Source organism: Eurosta solidaginis, chromosome 5 (genome assembly GCF_040869045.1).
Source record: "Eurosta solidaginis isolate ZX-2024a chromosome 5, ASM4086904v1, whole genome shotgun sequence".
In the NCBI taxonomy this organism is placed as follows: Eukaryota; Metazoa; Arthropoda; class Insecta; order Diptera; family Tephritidae; genus Eurosta; species Eurosta solidaginis.
This window is the reverse complement of record NC_090323.1, coordinates 36649636-36664010: the sequence shown is the minus strand read 5'-3', so window position 1 is coordinate 36664010 and position 14375 is coordinate 36649636. Positions and strand designations below refer to the sequence as shown.

The following is a 14375-nucleotide window of genomic DNA, read 5'->3' as shown; positions in this document are numbered from 1 at the left end:
ATAATGACTCATAAATTGGTTAATGACTCATATCTTAATGGCAGCTTGACCCCTAGACAGAAAAAAAACACGAAAAATCTTGTTGTTCTAGCATGGCCCTATAATCATGCCTGTACATTGGATATTTCTCAAGGCATATTGGGAAAAAGTGTACCTCCAAAGTCTGCAGTGAGTGGTAGGTGTTTAATTTGTTACGTTTGTGGGACGCCACATCCATGTCAATGCTAAAAAGGTACAGAATGTGTATAGGCGAAGCTTGTCTCAAGGTGACCCCTGGTACAACGGGCAAAAGAACTCTCATACCTAGTGGTTAACCTGCAGAGCTATCTTGATGAAATTTGGTATGTAGGTTCCTGAGCACTCATCTCAGATCGCTATTTAAAATGAACGATATCGGACTATAACCACGCCCACTTTTTCGATATCGAAAATTTCGAAAAACCGAAAGTGCGATAATTCATTACCAAAGACAGATAAAGCGACGAAACTTGGTAGATGAGTTGAATTTATGACGCAGAATAGAAAATTAGTAAAATTTTGGACAATGGGCGTGGCACCGCCCACTTTTAAAAGAAGGTAATTTAAAACTTTTGCAAGCTGTAATTTGTCAGTCGTTGAAGATATCATGATGAAATTTGGCAGGGACGTTACTCCTATTACTATATGTACGCCTAATAAAAATTAGCAAAATCGGAGAAGGACCACGCCCACTTTTAAATAAAAAATTTTTTTAAAGTAAAATTTTAACAAAAAATTTAATATCTTTACAGTATATATGTAAGTGAATTATGTCAACATTCAACTCCAGTAATGATATGGTGCAACAAAATACAAAAAGAAAATTTCAAAATGGGCGTGGCTCCGCCCTTTTTCATTTAATTTGTCTAGGATATTTTTAACGCCATAAGTCGAACAAAAATTAACCAATCCTTTTGAAATTTGGTAGGGACATAGATTTTATGATGTTAACTGTTTTCTGTGAAAACGGGAGAAATCGGTTGATTCCACGCCCAGTTTTTATACAGTCGTTCGTCTGTCCTTCCGCATGGCCGTTAACACGATAACTTGAGCAAAAATCGACATATCTTTAATGAACTTAGTTCACGTACTTACTTGAACTCACTTTATCTTGGTATGAAAAATGAACGAAATCCGAAAATGACCACGCCCACTTTTTCGATATCGAAAATTACGAAAAATGAAAAAAATGCCATAATTCTATACCAAATACGAAAAAAGGGATGAAACATGGTGAGGTAATTGGATTGGTTTATTGACGCGAATTATAACTTTAGAAAAAACTTTATAAAATGGTTGTGACACCTACCATATTAAGTAGAAGAAAATGAAAAAGTTCTGCAGGGCGAAAAAAAAAACCCTTAAAATCTTGGCAGGTATTATATATATAAATAAATTAGCGGTATCCAACAGATGATGTTCTGGGTCACCCTGGTCCACATTTTGGTCGATATCTGGAAAACGCCTTCACATATACAACTACCACCACTCCCTTTTAAAACTCTCATTAATACCTTTAACTTGATACCCATATCGTACAAACACCTTCTAGAGTCACCCCTGGTCCACCTTTATGGCGATATCTCGAAACGGCGTCCACCTGTGGAACTAAGCATCACTCCCTTTTAAAATACTCATTAACACCTTTCTTTTGATACCCATATTGTACAAACGCATTCTAGGGTCACACCTGGTCCACCTTTATGGCGATATCTCGAAACGGCGTCCACCTGTGGAACTAAGCATCACTCCCTTTTAAAATACTCATTAACACCTTTCTTTTGATACCCATATTGTACAAACAAATACTAGGGTCACCCCTGGTCCACCTTTATGGCGATATCTCGAAACGGCGTCCACCTATGGAACTAAGGATTACTCCCTTTTAAAATACTCATTAACACCTTTCATTTGATACCCATATCGTACAAACGCATTCTAGAGTCACCCCTGGTCCACCTTTATGGCGATATCTCGAAAAGGCGACCACCTATACAACTACCACCACTCCCTTTTAAAACCCTCCTTAATACCTTTAATTTGATACCCATATCGTACAAACAAATTCTAGGGTCACACCTGGTCCACCTTTATGGCGATATCTCGAAACGGCGTCCACCTGTGGAACTAAGCATCACTCCCTTTTAAAATACTCATTAACACCTTTCTTTTGATACCCATATTGTACAAACAAATTCTAGGGTCACCCCTGGTCCACCTTTATGGCGATATCTCGAAACGGCGTCCACCTATGGAACTAAGGATTACTCCCTTTTAAAATACTCATTAACACCTTTCTTTTGATACCCATGTTGTAGAAACAAATTCTAGGGTCACCCCTGGTCCACCTTTATGGCGATATCTCGAAACGGCGTCCACCTATGGAACTAAGGATTACTCCCTTTTAAAATACTCATTAACACCTTTCATTTGATACCCATATCGTACAAACGCATTCTAGAGTCAACCCTGATCCACCTTTATGGCTATATCCCTAAATGGCGTCCACCTATAGAACTATGGCCCACTCCCTCATAAAATACTCTTTAACACCTTTCATTTGATACCCATATTGTACAAACAAACTCTAGAGTCAACCCTGATCCACCTTTATGGCGATATCCCTAAATGGCGTCCACCTATAGAACTATGGCCCACTCCTTCATAAAAAACTCTTTAATGCCTTTCATTTGATACACATGTCGTATAAACACATTCCAGGGTTTCCCTCGGTTCATTTTCCTACATGGTTATTTTCCCTTATGTTGTCACCATAGCTCTCAACTGAGTATGTAATGTTCGGTTACACCCGAACTTAACCTTCCTTACTTGTTTTATTTAAAATAACTATGAAAGTAATTTAGTCGTATCCCTTAATATGATACTCGTTTTTATTGAATTTGTCATTGTCCCCGCAAAAGTCAAGTGGTTAACGTCACACTAAATGAAACTACCTCCATTTTTTGTATCATGGTTCAGAATATTACAATTGAAGTTAAGAAAATTCTAAATGTAGTACAATTGAAAAGTCTGATCTCCAATTGTCATTTTCTGAACTTCAATTGCAACTTTCTGAACTAAAACAGAAAAGATGTACATATTGTGCTCTGCGATGTTGTTGCTTTAAAATATATATAATTATTTAATTATTTTTAACAGAGCACGTGAATCTTAAAATGTTACCAATATATTTCAGTGGAGATCTGTTGGTTATCGGTATTTATGGTGACGGTTCTTGGTAGAAAATAGTTCGTGCGTGGCAACCCTGTACTAGACTTATCGAGCATGAGTGAATGGAAAAAAAGGGGGCAACAGCAGGTACACAGTTCACATACATATTTAGCACGTAATTTATTACTAAAATGGGAACTGCTGACGAGTCAACCGAGCGAAGCAAAGCACAATATAGCGTGAGATCAATGTACGTTGGCGAAAGCATGCGCTGTAGAAAGCAGCGACTGCCTGCACTGCCTGTACACTCCCTCCTAATAACTGATATGTACTCAGTTCAACAGCTATTTATGCATGGATGTATATATATATTTGAGTTCCTTTATGCTCTTGTGTGAGTGTGGAAAAAAGTACTTGTTCGTGCACTCACTCTGGATTTAACATTTCCATATATAAAAAAAACAGAGGCGGACAGAATTCGATTGCTCATCGCTCTTTCTCACTCACTCACTCATATGAAAATAGTTGGTCACGTTTCCTAGCAGGAGCGGTTAAGGGGACAGGCGGCAAAGTTGTGTCTCTACTTTGAATTACGTACGTGTGTAAAGTGGATGTGGTAAAATAAAAATAAGATATATACCTACATACATATATGTATGTAGGTATGTAATAATGCGATATTTATATCTACACGATACATTGTAGATATAAATTTAGATGTTTTCGAATGGAAAATTACGATAAAACAAATCAGCTATGTATTTATAAGTTTTAATTTAAAAAATTTATAAAAAAGCAATATTAAAGCGTATATATGTACTTATTTAATATGAGCGATAGAGATGGAGCCTTTAAATTTATTAGGTTATTTCGTTGAAATTGCGCAAAAAAAAAACACACAATTCCGCCGGCATAACACGACTCTTATTATTGTCGCCGCTCTGAGCTGAGTTCGCAAATTCAAGACAATTATTTTAGTTGAAAGCGAGAATAAACATAAATGTGTGGAATTATTGCGTACCTGTTCTAGAGGCAATGATTGCAATCATGTCATGGCGCAGCACATGGCACTTAAAAAATAAAGAGGGAGATATTCCCTCATTCGCCTCAATTACTTATAGAAATCTTCAAAAGAAATCTCTAAAAATCTGCCATGGCAGAACACTAAAGTGGTGGTGCTGCGCCGAGCTGTGTTTGCTATGCTATGCTCCGCCACTCATCTCCCAACACTTTGGTCGAATTGGTATCTACATTTTGGCTTTGTGACTCTTAACGCCTCCACTCGCTTACAGCACTCTTCAGAAAATTCATTTAATAACAAACAATAAATAGTCAGAATTATTATTTTTTCTCCGCAAAATCTCTGGACAGCAAATAAAAATGTAATACAATATTGAAAATAATAAAGAAAAACGCAGCTATTACCCAAAGCATGTGATAGCAGTCTCTGGAGCTATAAAGCAGCACAAAACTGCATCAGTTTTTCTCAATTCCTGCACACATTGAATTTTTGATTTCATTAAATTCGTTGAGCTCAGATGATAACATGTTTTTAGTTTGTATGTCAATTTCTATCATTATTGCCGGCTCCTTGCAAGCAAGGCCAAAAACCGTGTCAGTCCTCGTCTAGAGTCAGAGTGGACATGTGAAAATCTCTGGAGCAAAAATATGTACCTACATATAGAGAAGGGTAGCACGTTGTAGAGCGGCGGAGCGCAAAGTGCAAGTGGTACGGCGTGCGGGTGAGCACGCGTACCACCATGACTATTTATTTGTGTTCAGTTTTGTATGAGTTTAGTTGAGCATGTACACAGAGAGATTCATTAGACGCATCATACTCAGATTGAGGCCTAAACTACAATTACCTCCCATAGCTAAAAGATTCTCTAAAAGCCATCCAAACAAGAACTAACCAATTTGAAAAATTATCTCTGTTTACAAACAAACGATACCGCTTTCATTGCTTAATTTTTTTTCACATCTAACAGCTTATTATGTTCTTTATGAATATTTATAGCTCAATTTCTAAGCGGTGTGCGCGCCATCATACTGCTTCCTTTAATATTTTGCGTTTTGATTAACTAAAGTTACTAAACTCTTGCCGTACTATAACTGATTTGTTGAAATTTGTTAACATTTAGAGAATTTACATTGTCTCCTCTTTGTCGTATGTGCTATACTACAATGAAATTTTATACTCGTATTTATTGGAAACCATGGAAACAACTTAAAATTTAAAAATTTACAACAAACATGACACTCTTATGAACAGCGTAATGATCAAAAATGTTAATTCAATCCTGCCTTAATAACGTTCACAGAGGCTTATAGCCTCTATAGATAAGATGTTTGATGCAGCATCATGCATTGACAGATGAGTAGGTTGCAGCATGTATTTGCACTTGGAAGAACAAATCTTGTGGCACTAGCGCTTTTTGACATACAAAAGATGGCAATTTTCCACTTCTGATGTAAGTTAAGCATAGGAATTTGACAGTTATTTTGGCTATGATTATATTCCCACTTTGCAACTGAAAATATTTTTCCACTTCGTTCGTATTTTTATATTCAACGCGCTTTGCACACAGAGTATATTAACTTTGATTGGATAACGGTTGCTTGTACAGGTATAAAGGAATCGAGATAGATATAGACTTCCATATATCAAAATCATCAGTATCGAACAAAAATTGATTGAGCCAAGTCCGTCCGTCTGTCCGTTAACACGATAACTTGAGTAAATATTGCGATATCTTCACCAAATTTGGTACATGAGCTTACCTGGACCAGGAATAGATTGGTATTGAAAATGAGCGAAATCGGATGATAACCACGCCCACTTTATATATATATAACATTTTGGAAAATACAAAAAAACTGATTATTTAGTAAATAATACAACTAGAATGTTGAAATTTGACGTGTGGACTGATAATGACTCTTGATAAAAAAAATTTAAAATGGGCGTGGCACCGCCCACTTGTGATAAAATCAATTTTACAAATATTATTAATCATAAATCAAAAATGGTTAAACCTATCGTAACAAAATTGAATTAATTGAAGAAAAATCAACGAACTCGGTTAAGGACCACGCCCACTTTTATATAAAATAAAAGGGTCGTGGACGAATAAAATAAGCTATATCTTTGCAAAAAAGTGTTTTATATCAATGGTATTTCATTTGCCAAGTGGATTTATAACAATAAATAGTAAAAACTTTAAATTCGAAAAAATGGGGGTGGCACCGCCTCTTTTATGACTAAGCAATTTTCTGTTTCGTGAGCCATAACTCAAAGAAAAATTAACGGATCGTAATAAAATTGGGTAGACAGATTTCCCTATAGCAGGAAATATTTCTAGAAAAAATAGACGATATCGGTTAAAGACCACTCCCACTTTTATATAAAAGATTTTCAAAAGGGTCGTAGACGAAAAAAAAGCTATATCTTAGCGAAAAATAGTTTTGAATCAACGATATTTCACGTATCAAGTTTTACTGTAAGAGGAAATGGGGAAACATTTTTCTTTTAAACGGGTGTTATTAGAAAATTAATTTATCTGAAATGAAATGTACAGTTGAAGCCAACGCTGAGTATATAATGTTCGTTTACACCCGAACTTAGACACCTTTACTTGTTCCAATTGGTTTTTCTCTATCAGAAAGTGTTTTTTAACTAATGAATAGCAAACAGAATATGTTAGCAAATATCTATCTTATATCGAATCACAATTATATTTAACAAAATAATTAAGTTTCCCTTTTCATACAGGGCCTTTTGCTCCATTAAGCGAACATCGTAAAAATGTTTTCATTTGTATCAATACTCATGAACATGAGAAAGTCCATGCTGACACGGCCGTTCTTTTCAATTGCTTCGACTTCTGATGTGAAGGGTTTATGAAAAGGTTAAAAACTGAATTGCCCCTGCAAGAATACTTATGAGTGCCTAGTCTTGTTAGAACACCAAAAAGGCTGAACTGGCCGGCCCAAGGGGAACTCACATAGACTAAGTGAGGCAATAGTATTGAAGGAGTAAAATACTTTGAAATACTATAAATTATTTGACTTCAACCTGTCCCTAGTTAACTGTTGTTGTTGTAGCAGTGCTTCGCCCCATCCAACAGGTGAGATCGATAACAAATTGCCATCAATATCCTCTAACGGGAGTCCAAGGAAACAGGTGTGAACCATAATGAGAGGGGTGTTATAGGTGTTGGTTCCACATTACAATTGAAGAGATGGTTGGCGTCATGTGGGACACTTTGCAATCAGGACATACATTTTGTATGTCGGGGTTGATTCTGGATAGGTAAGAGTTTAACTTGTTACAGTACTCAGATCGAAGTTGAGCTAGAGTGACGCTCGTCTCCCTAGGGAGAGTGCGTTTGTCCTCTGCTAGTTCTGGGTATTTTTTCTAAGTACTGGATTCACCGGGCAATTGGCATAGAAGCCCCACGCCTGTTTGTGGATATCACTGAGAACACTAGTTAACTTTTTGGCTATTGTACCGGGATACATCTTTTACCAACTTCTAAAATAAATTTACTTCTTTCCAACTGACCTGTTGGATTACTTTATAAGTTTTAGTTACTTCTTACAATAATTAAAATAACGTACTATCTTGAAAATATGAATAGGTAGGTATGTACATATACATACAAATATAGTTAACTTACCTTTAGCAGCTCCAATAGAAACGGCGATGCAGCACATAATACAATTTTATGCGCTGGAAAACTGCGCCCGCCAGCGGCCAAAGTGCAGTCCACCAAGTCATTGTGACAGCGTAAAAGTTGAATGGCCGTCACAAGCGACGAGCCATAGTCTCCCCATGTAAGGGAATAAAGTGAGTTCATTGGTAATGCCATCATCGGGCCAATTTAACAACGACGGCGTTAAACGTCGTCGTTGTTTAGCAGTATGTTAATATTTCAAAAAATTTTAATTTCAATATGCTTGACTTCCTGCTGGAAGCAGTATATATCTGTGTAGGCCTGTACGACTTTAATGTTATGTGGTTAATTTTAAAACTGTAATGGGAAGAACAAAAAAAAAATATGTTTAAGTACGTGGCTTTAATTTCTAAAATGCAAAAGTAAATGTATAAATGTTTTCTAATGATCCATACAAAGACCTAAACTCCACACAAAGTCGAAACCAATATTTAGTATTTTACTTGTTGTGTTGTGCCTAACACTTGACTTGAATGCATGCATGCTCTTTTTTTATAATTTTCTCTACATTACCATAGTGCTTTTATATTTTTTCCTTATAACTTGTTTTGTTTTATTGTGTAAAACCAAAGAGCGCCAAGGGAAATTTCCAACTTTGCATCCGCCATCAACTTTACCCCTTTTAGTTTATAAACAACAAGGAACATGGAGCAACGAACATTGCGAGTATGCATCCACATGTCTCACTCGCTCTCATACGCTCATGTTTCCTCTTCGTTTGTACTTGAATTACATTTGCAAGAGTAGAAGTTGTCGCTAACGTCTCTCCCACACCCTCCCTGAAATAAATACTTAAAAATGCAGTACACGATGATGACGTCCACGTATGTGCATTCAGTGATGCCAAAACAAGAAAAAATAGTTGTTCATTTTGAAATACATATATCTCTGGTAATAATGGGTCAATCAGTGATGGTGATACAATAGAAATATTATGACTTTAAAAGCTCAAAACAACGGACAACAAAGATACGTTTCTGAAGACGTTCAAGACTTTGATTTTCCAAAGGTCAAGACCAGATATTTGCTTGGAGTATTCTATGCATGTGAACATAATGTCACCAGTCGACTACTGTGAGGTATCTTAAAATCTGTAAGAACTAAAATTTTGGATTACATATGCTTATAATAAAACGAGCAATATTATTAAAATATCTTTTGTTCGGAATCTCGTCCTTTCTGACAGCGTTTGCTACAAATTAAATGCCAACAAAATACTTCCAGCGTGTCCAAATACCAAGTAGGTACTATATGATAACCTACACAAGAAAAACTAGTAAAAATGGGAGGATAATAAACTGATCGTTTCTAATAAAAATTCTGTACATATGTATGTATATTGATGCTAAAACTCAAGACTGATGAATTTAAAGATTATTAACTTAATACTCTAATTTAAAATAACTTATTATAAATACAATTATGTATTTTTAAGCAATCATTTGTTTATTATACAAATCGTTAGACCGTAAAATATATGAAGTTTAAAAAAACTAAAAAAAACACGCATTTAAATAATATCGAACTAAAAATTAGGTAAAAGTCTAGAACAGTGGTCGACTGCTAATACGCGTCCAAAAATATCGAGAGGTGTCAAAAGACGCGTATTAATAAAGAAAACAATAAGCCGAAGGCGGAAAAGAAAAATCCGGAGATAGGTATTTGCAGTTGAAGTAGACATGTGGTTGTGGACTGTATACAAAGAGATTTTGCACGCATTTAATTTTGATCCCACCCCCATTGGTCGACCGGCCAGGACAAATTTCTATAAGCGCGGCCGCAAAAATACTATGGATCCGACCCCTGGGGTCATTTTTCGGTTTTTCGTTAATATCTTTTGAACGAATTCAAATTTTTATTTTCCGCGACCATGCGATTTTGATGCGACCAACGCTTTTTTTTAATTGTCTAATCAACGCCCTAGATTGATGAGGAGTGTGGTGACTAGTACCTAGGAACTACCTAATTATTTTCTAGCTTTTAGTATTATTATTACTTGATGTAAGTATTGTTTTCAATAAAACTATTTAATTAAAAAAAAAAATTTATTATTTTATTTTCAAGTTTTTAGTCTTTATTTAATTGCCTATTATTTCTCATTCTATTTAGTTAGTTTAGTGACTCATTATTACAAGGACTCTTTCCTTACAATTTGTTACAATATAAGTCCTCAATACATAATAATTCCAAAGACTTTACTCGACTCAGCGCCACGTATGCTTGTCCTCCTCAAACTCCACATTATTGTATGTAATATTTGTTCCAAATATGATCCAAATCGAGTATTTTTAATAGCTCGATCCTTGCCGAACCTAGCGGAATATTTTTTCGTAAGGCGATTTCTATTTCTGTATGTAATATGTATTCCAAATATGAGCCAAATCGGACGACAAATACGATTTTTTTGAATATCTCGATCATTGCGCCACTTAGTTGGAGTTTTTTTTTTCTCTGAAAGCTATTTCTGTTCCCGTATGTAATATGTGTTCCAAATATGAGCCAAATCGGACCACAAATACGATTTTTTAATATCTCGATCCTTGCGCCACCTGGCGGCGAGTTTTTTCATATGTCGCTTTCTATTCATGTATGTAATATATGGTCCAAATATGAGCCAAATCGGACCACAAATACTTTTTTTTTGAAATATTCGATCCATGCGCCACTTATCGGAGTTTTTTAAAATTGCATTGTCAACGAGTTCTGACCTATATTCCGAGTTTCAAGCTTGTGGCTTATCGGGAAGTTACTTAAATTTTAATTACAAAATTCGTAAACAACAGCCGGCCGACTGGCTACACAGTGTCAAGCTAAATAAAACCGTTTAAAAAAGGTAGTTTTTATTACTGAAATTGGACATTTCGATAGACATAAAAAATTCTCTGGCATCACTGCCACTACCTTCTGTTCAAGCATACCCCACACCCGACTGCGCTCCCAAAATATTTTGCTACTGCGCATTGCACACATCGCCACGCAAAGTAAATGTCAGCTCATACATACCAAGTCAGATATATATAAAAAGCAAAAACAAAGTGAACTGTGCCCAAAAGCAACCCAACGTAATCAAGAGTGGAAATATTTAAGAAAAAAATACGTGTGCTCGCCTCCTCAGGTATATTGTTGATTCAGCAGGCAATGATGTGAGTACAAGAGCGAGTGAGTATGTGTATACTTGCGCTCGTTTACGAGGTCTACAAAATACATACATATGTATATCGATATTTACTAAAATGGAAAATGTGTGTAGACATGTATGTATGTATGTATATTTGCGACTTATATGCATTTAAAATTGCAATAATTAAAACCATTTAAATGCAAAAAAAATTATTTCACAAACGGATATTCTTTAGCATGAAAATAACTTTACAAACAATTCGAACGACTTTAGCTCAAATTCCAGACTTTGCATTGGCCCCACACATGATATACAATTCACGAGTTTCATCTATGCACGAGTTAACATATTTTTTTTTCGCCGTATCACTTTTCTGAATGCTTATACTATTCACGAACTGTACAGTTTGAGCTGTGCAAAAACTCAATAAAATTTTTTTTCTTTCACAGCACATCGTACAGTGAAGTAGCGAATTGTCGATTTCTCTATACAACATAAAATGAAATTATCAGTCGTGTGATAGAACACTTTTTGCACTAAAGTATGGACATGTAATAACATATTTTCCATTTGCAGATGTTCATACAAGAATATATTAATTTATTCTACCAAATTTTTAATTGCATTCACTTTGTTGTAAATTATATTTAAATAATGCGCTTAACAACTCACTTTTTATTGTTTATGAAGACACAACAAAAACAAATATATGCGGCTTATGTCTCTGTTTTAAAAGTTTCCCGCTTTACAAAATTTATGAAAGAATCTTCTGAATTAATTATTGTTCTCAGAGTGGGCACCAAAAATGGATGAAAATCTCACAGAGCAGTTAGCCAGCTAAAAAAAAAAACTGCTTTTGCTGCTGCTGATTTCACAAACAAAATCTTTGTTCTTTGCTCTATCGCTCCCGACTACTCGTCAACGTAGAAAATTTCCAACTGAAAAATTTGAGTTCGATCGAATTTCGTTCGTCAAACTTGCTCACTCTTCGGCGCTCGCTCGGTTCATGGTGACAAAATCCGCAACGAATATATATATATATATATCGACGATGACGTGAACTTCTTCCCCTTCGTTGATGCGCGCCGTTGCTTTCGTGCAGCAAGATGAGTGTTAACGTTGCTGGGTTGCCATGCATTATATTTTCAGTTTAAAAGGCTAAGAGTTATTTTGGAAAATCTTGGCCCGTATCGTGTTGTACGATCACGAATGGAAAAACACTTTCAATCGAAGGATAAATATGAGTCTGTAAACAATTCGTAAAAATTTTAGTATATCGCACACTAACTACAAAACAGTCATAACTTAAAACTTTCCAAAATCGGTTTTTTCCTATAAACCAATTCACAGTACACATCTCTAACTGCCCTTTAAATTTCGTTGTCATTATTTTCTTCTCTAACTGGAAAATTACCGTTATGTCAGTTTTGGTGTTGATTGCATCGCTTGCGCTGTATCAACTAATGAGTACTATTTTTAGTTGTGTCAATGTGCTTAAGAACAAGTGAACAGTTTTTTTACGCATAAAGCGTATTATTTTAAATTCTGACTATCTTGTTGCAAAAAAGTTTTAACTTTGTTGTGTATTAATTAAAATTGTTTCTTTTTATACGTAAAGAGTAACTAAATTTGCTTGTATTATTGTGAAATGTGCCTTTTTTAATGAAATAATTGTGAATGTACGAGTAGTCAAATAGTCATAATTCAAAATTGCTATATATTTTGTATATTGCTATATGTTTTGGCGTTGGCAAAAGTAAGTGAATAGCAGAATAATGAAAATTATTGTTTAACTAAATTACCGTTGTCGATTTTTTATTAAACAAAATAGTGAATCGCTTTACATAGCTATTGTAATTTCAAAAATTTATCTCGATCACGGATCGTAAACACGATACGGGCACAGATGGGCAGCACGGATTGTTAGTAATTAAATGAAAACATAAATTTTTTATATGTAATATATAAAATGTTTTCTCAAAAATGCTTTTTCACATTCCCGCTTCAGTTCTAATTTTTCGAAACTAAATCTGTTACCCCTTGTCTCTATGAAATATGAGGATTAATTGCCTAAGCTATTCAAAAGCATGGTTATACTTGTCCTTGCCATAAACGCATAAAACAGCTGAATTAGTTATGCGGAAAAGAACTAATCATCAAAAATTCTTATGCTGATTTCTTCCAACAAAAAACGGTAATTTTTAGTTCGTTTTACATTGCAATGTAAATGTAAAAGGTGAACAAAATGTGAGTTCGTTTTATAAAAAGTGCATTTGAAAAATTCGAAAGTCACATTTTCTGCCCTGTTGTCAATAGTATCGATACTATAGCTCGCAAAGTATATAAGTTTTATTCGTCTTACGTATTACGTATTACAAAGTAGTGGTATCGAGATAAGTATATCCCTCCATATATAGAAATGTTTAGAAAAAGAAAAACGCCATGTCCGTCTGTTTGCTCAACATTAAACAGGAGTACTTGAGGAATTTTTGAGAAATCTTAGTAAAAAGTGGTATCTAGGAAAGAAACTGTGCCCACTTTTTAAATAAATCGTAACTAGCGCAATTCATCCCCGCATTGGTATCAGTTCTTCCAAACTTTTTTTACCAACTGCCTCTTTTTCTGCTAGTAAATATCAAAATATTCTGAGTGAGATCATATTTATCCTTACTGCGATATACATATGCCGTCGGTATTACTTAAGGGCCGTTAATAATTCGGAGTAATTTTCTTTCGAATACTCCAATCTTCTTTTGACAAAGGTTTTGATTTCAACGGGTATGATGTTAGATACCTTACTTTTCAGATATAAACTAAAAAAAAAAGTGTATTCTGTTCAATGGATGAGCCACAATGATGTTTTCATGTAGATGTGTTCAACGCAATATTATGCATGCCAGTAACATCGCCATAATCTTGCAAGATATCATGTTTGTAAATATAAAGGAACTTCGGACTTGGCAATTGAAGTTTGCTTCGCCTTGCCCATTCACGTACAACATTTCGCCGAAGAACTGTTATAAATATTCTCAGTTTACATGAAAAATACTTGCTAACACATTTCGAGTCCTTTTCATTTGTTAAATTGCAATTCTCTACTATTACAAAAGTACCAATAAGTTGGAAAAATAAATGCACTTGCAAAGTGTAAAGCACCCTTAGGAAAAGCAAATGTGGAATTCTTCTTCGTATGCTTTCCTTGCAACAAAAGTTTTAAATTGGCTACTTTTCAATGTCAGATTGCGCCAGTGTAGCTCGATCTGACGTTCTGCTTTAAAATACGTGCAATCTACTCATCATGCATAAGATTGCGTTAAACTATACGAAAA

The 14375-nt window shown here is 35.1% G+C and overlaps 1 protein-coding gene across 8 annotated transcripts in view; it reads right to left on the bottom strand.

The window, feature by feature from the left end:
• The window catches only part of Trl (Trithorax-like), a 291079-nt gene that overhangs the window by 35969 nt on the left and 240735 nt on the right, over window positions 1–14375 (bottom strand). For 2 of the 8 annotated variants that reach the window (XM_067790914.1, XM_067790907.1), the window contains exons 1-2: window positions 11719–11990; window positions 7869–8222 (exon numbers count right to left, since the gene is read on the bottom strand). In XM_067790914.1, the coding sequence (XP_067647015.1) occupies window positions 7869–8063 (195 nt within the window). In that variant the 5' untranslated portion in view covers window positions 8064–8222; window positions 11719–11990. Of the gene's footprint in view, window positions 1–7868; window positions 8223–8320; window positions 8579–11298; window positions 11322–11655; window positions 11679–11718; window positions 11991–14375 lie in introns of those variants that run through there. The other 6 variants (XM_067790912.1, XM_067790913.1, XM_067790911.1 and 3 more) reach the window with 6 other exon arrangements.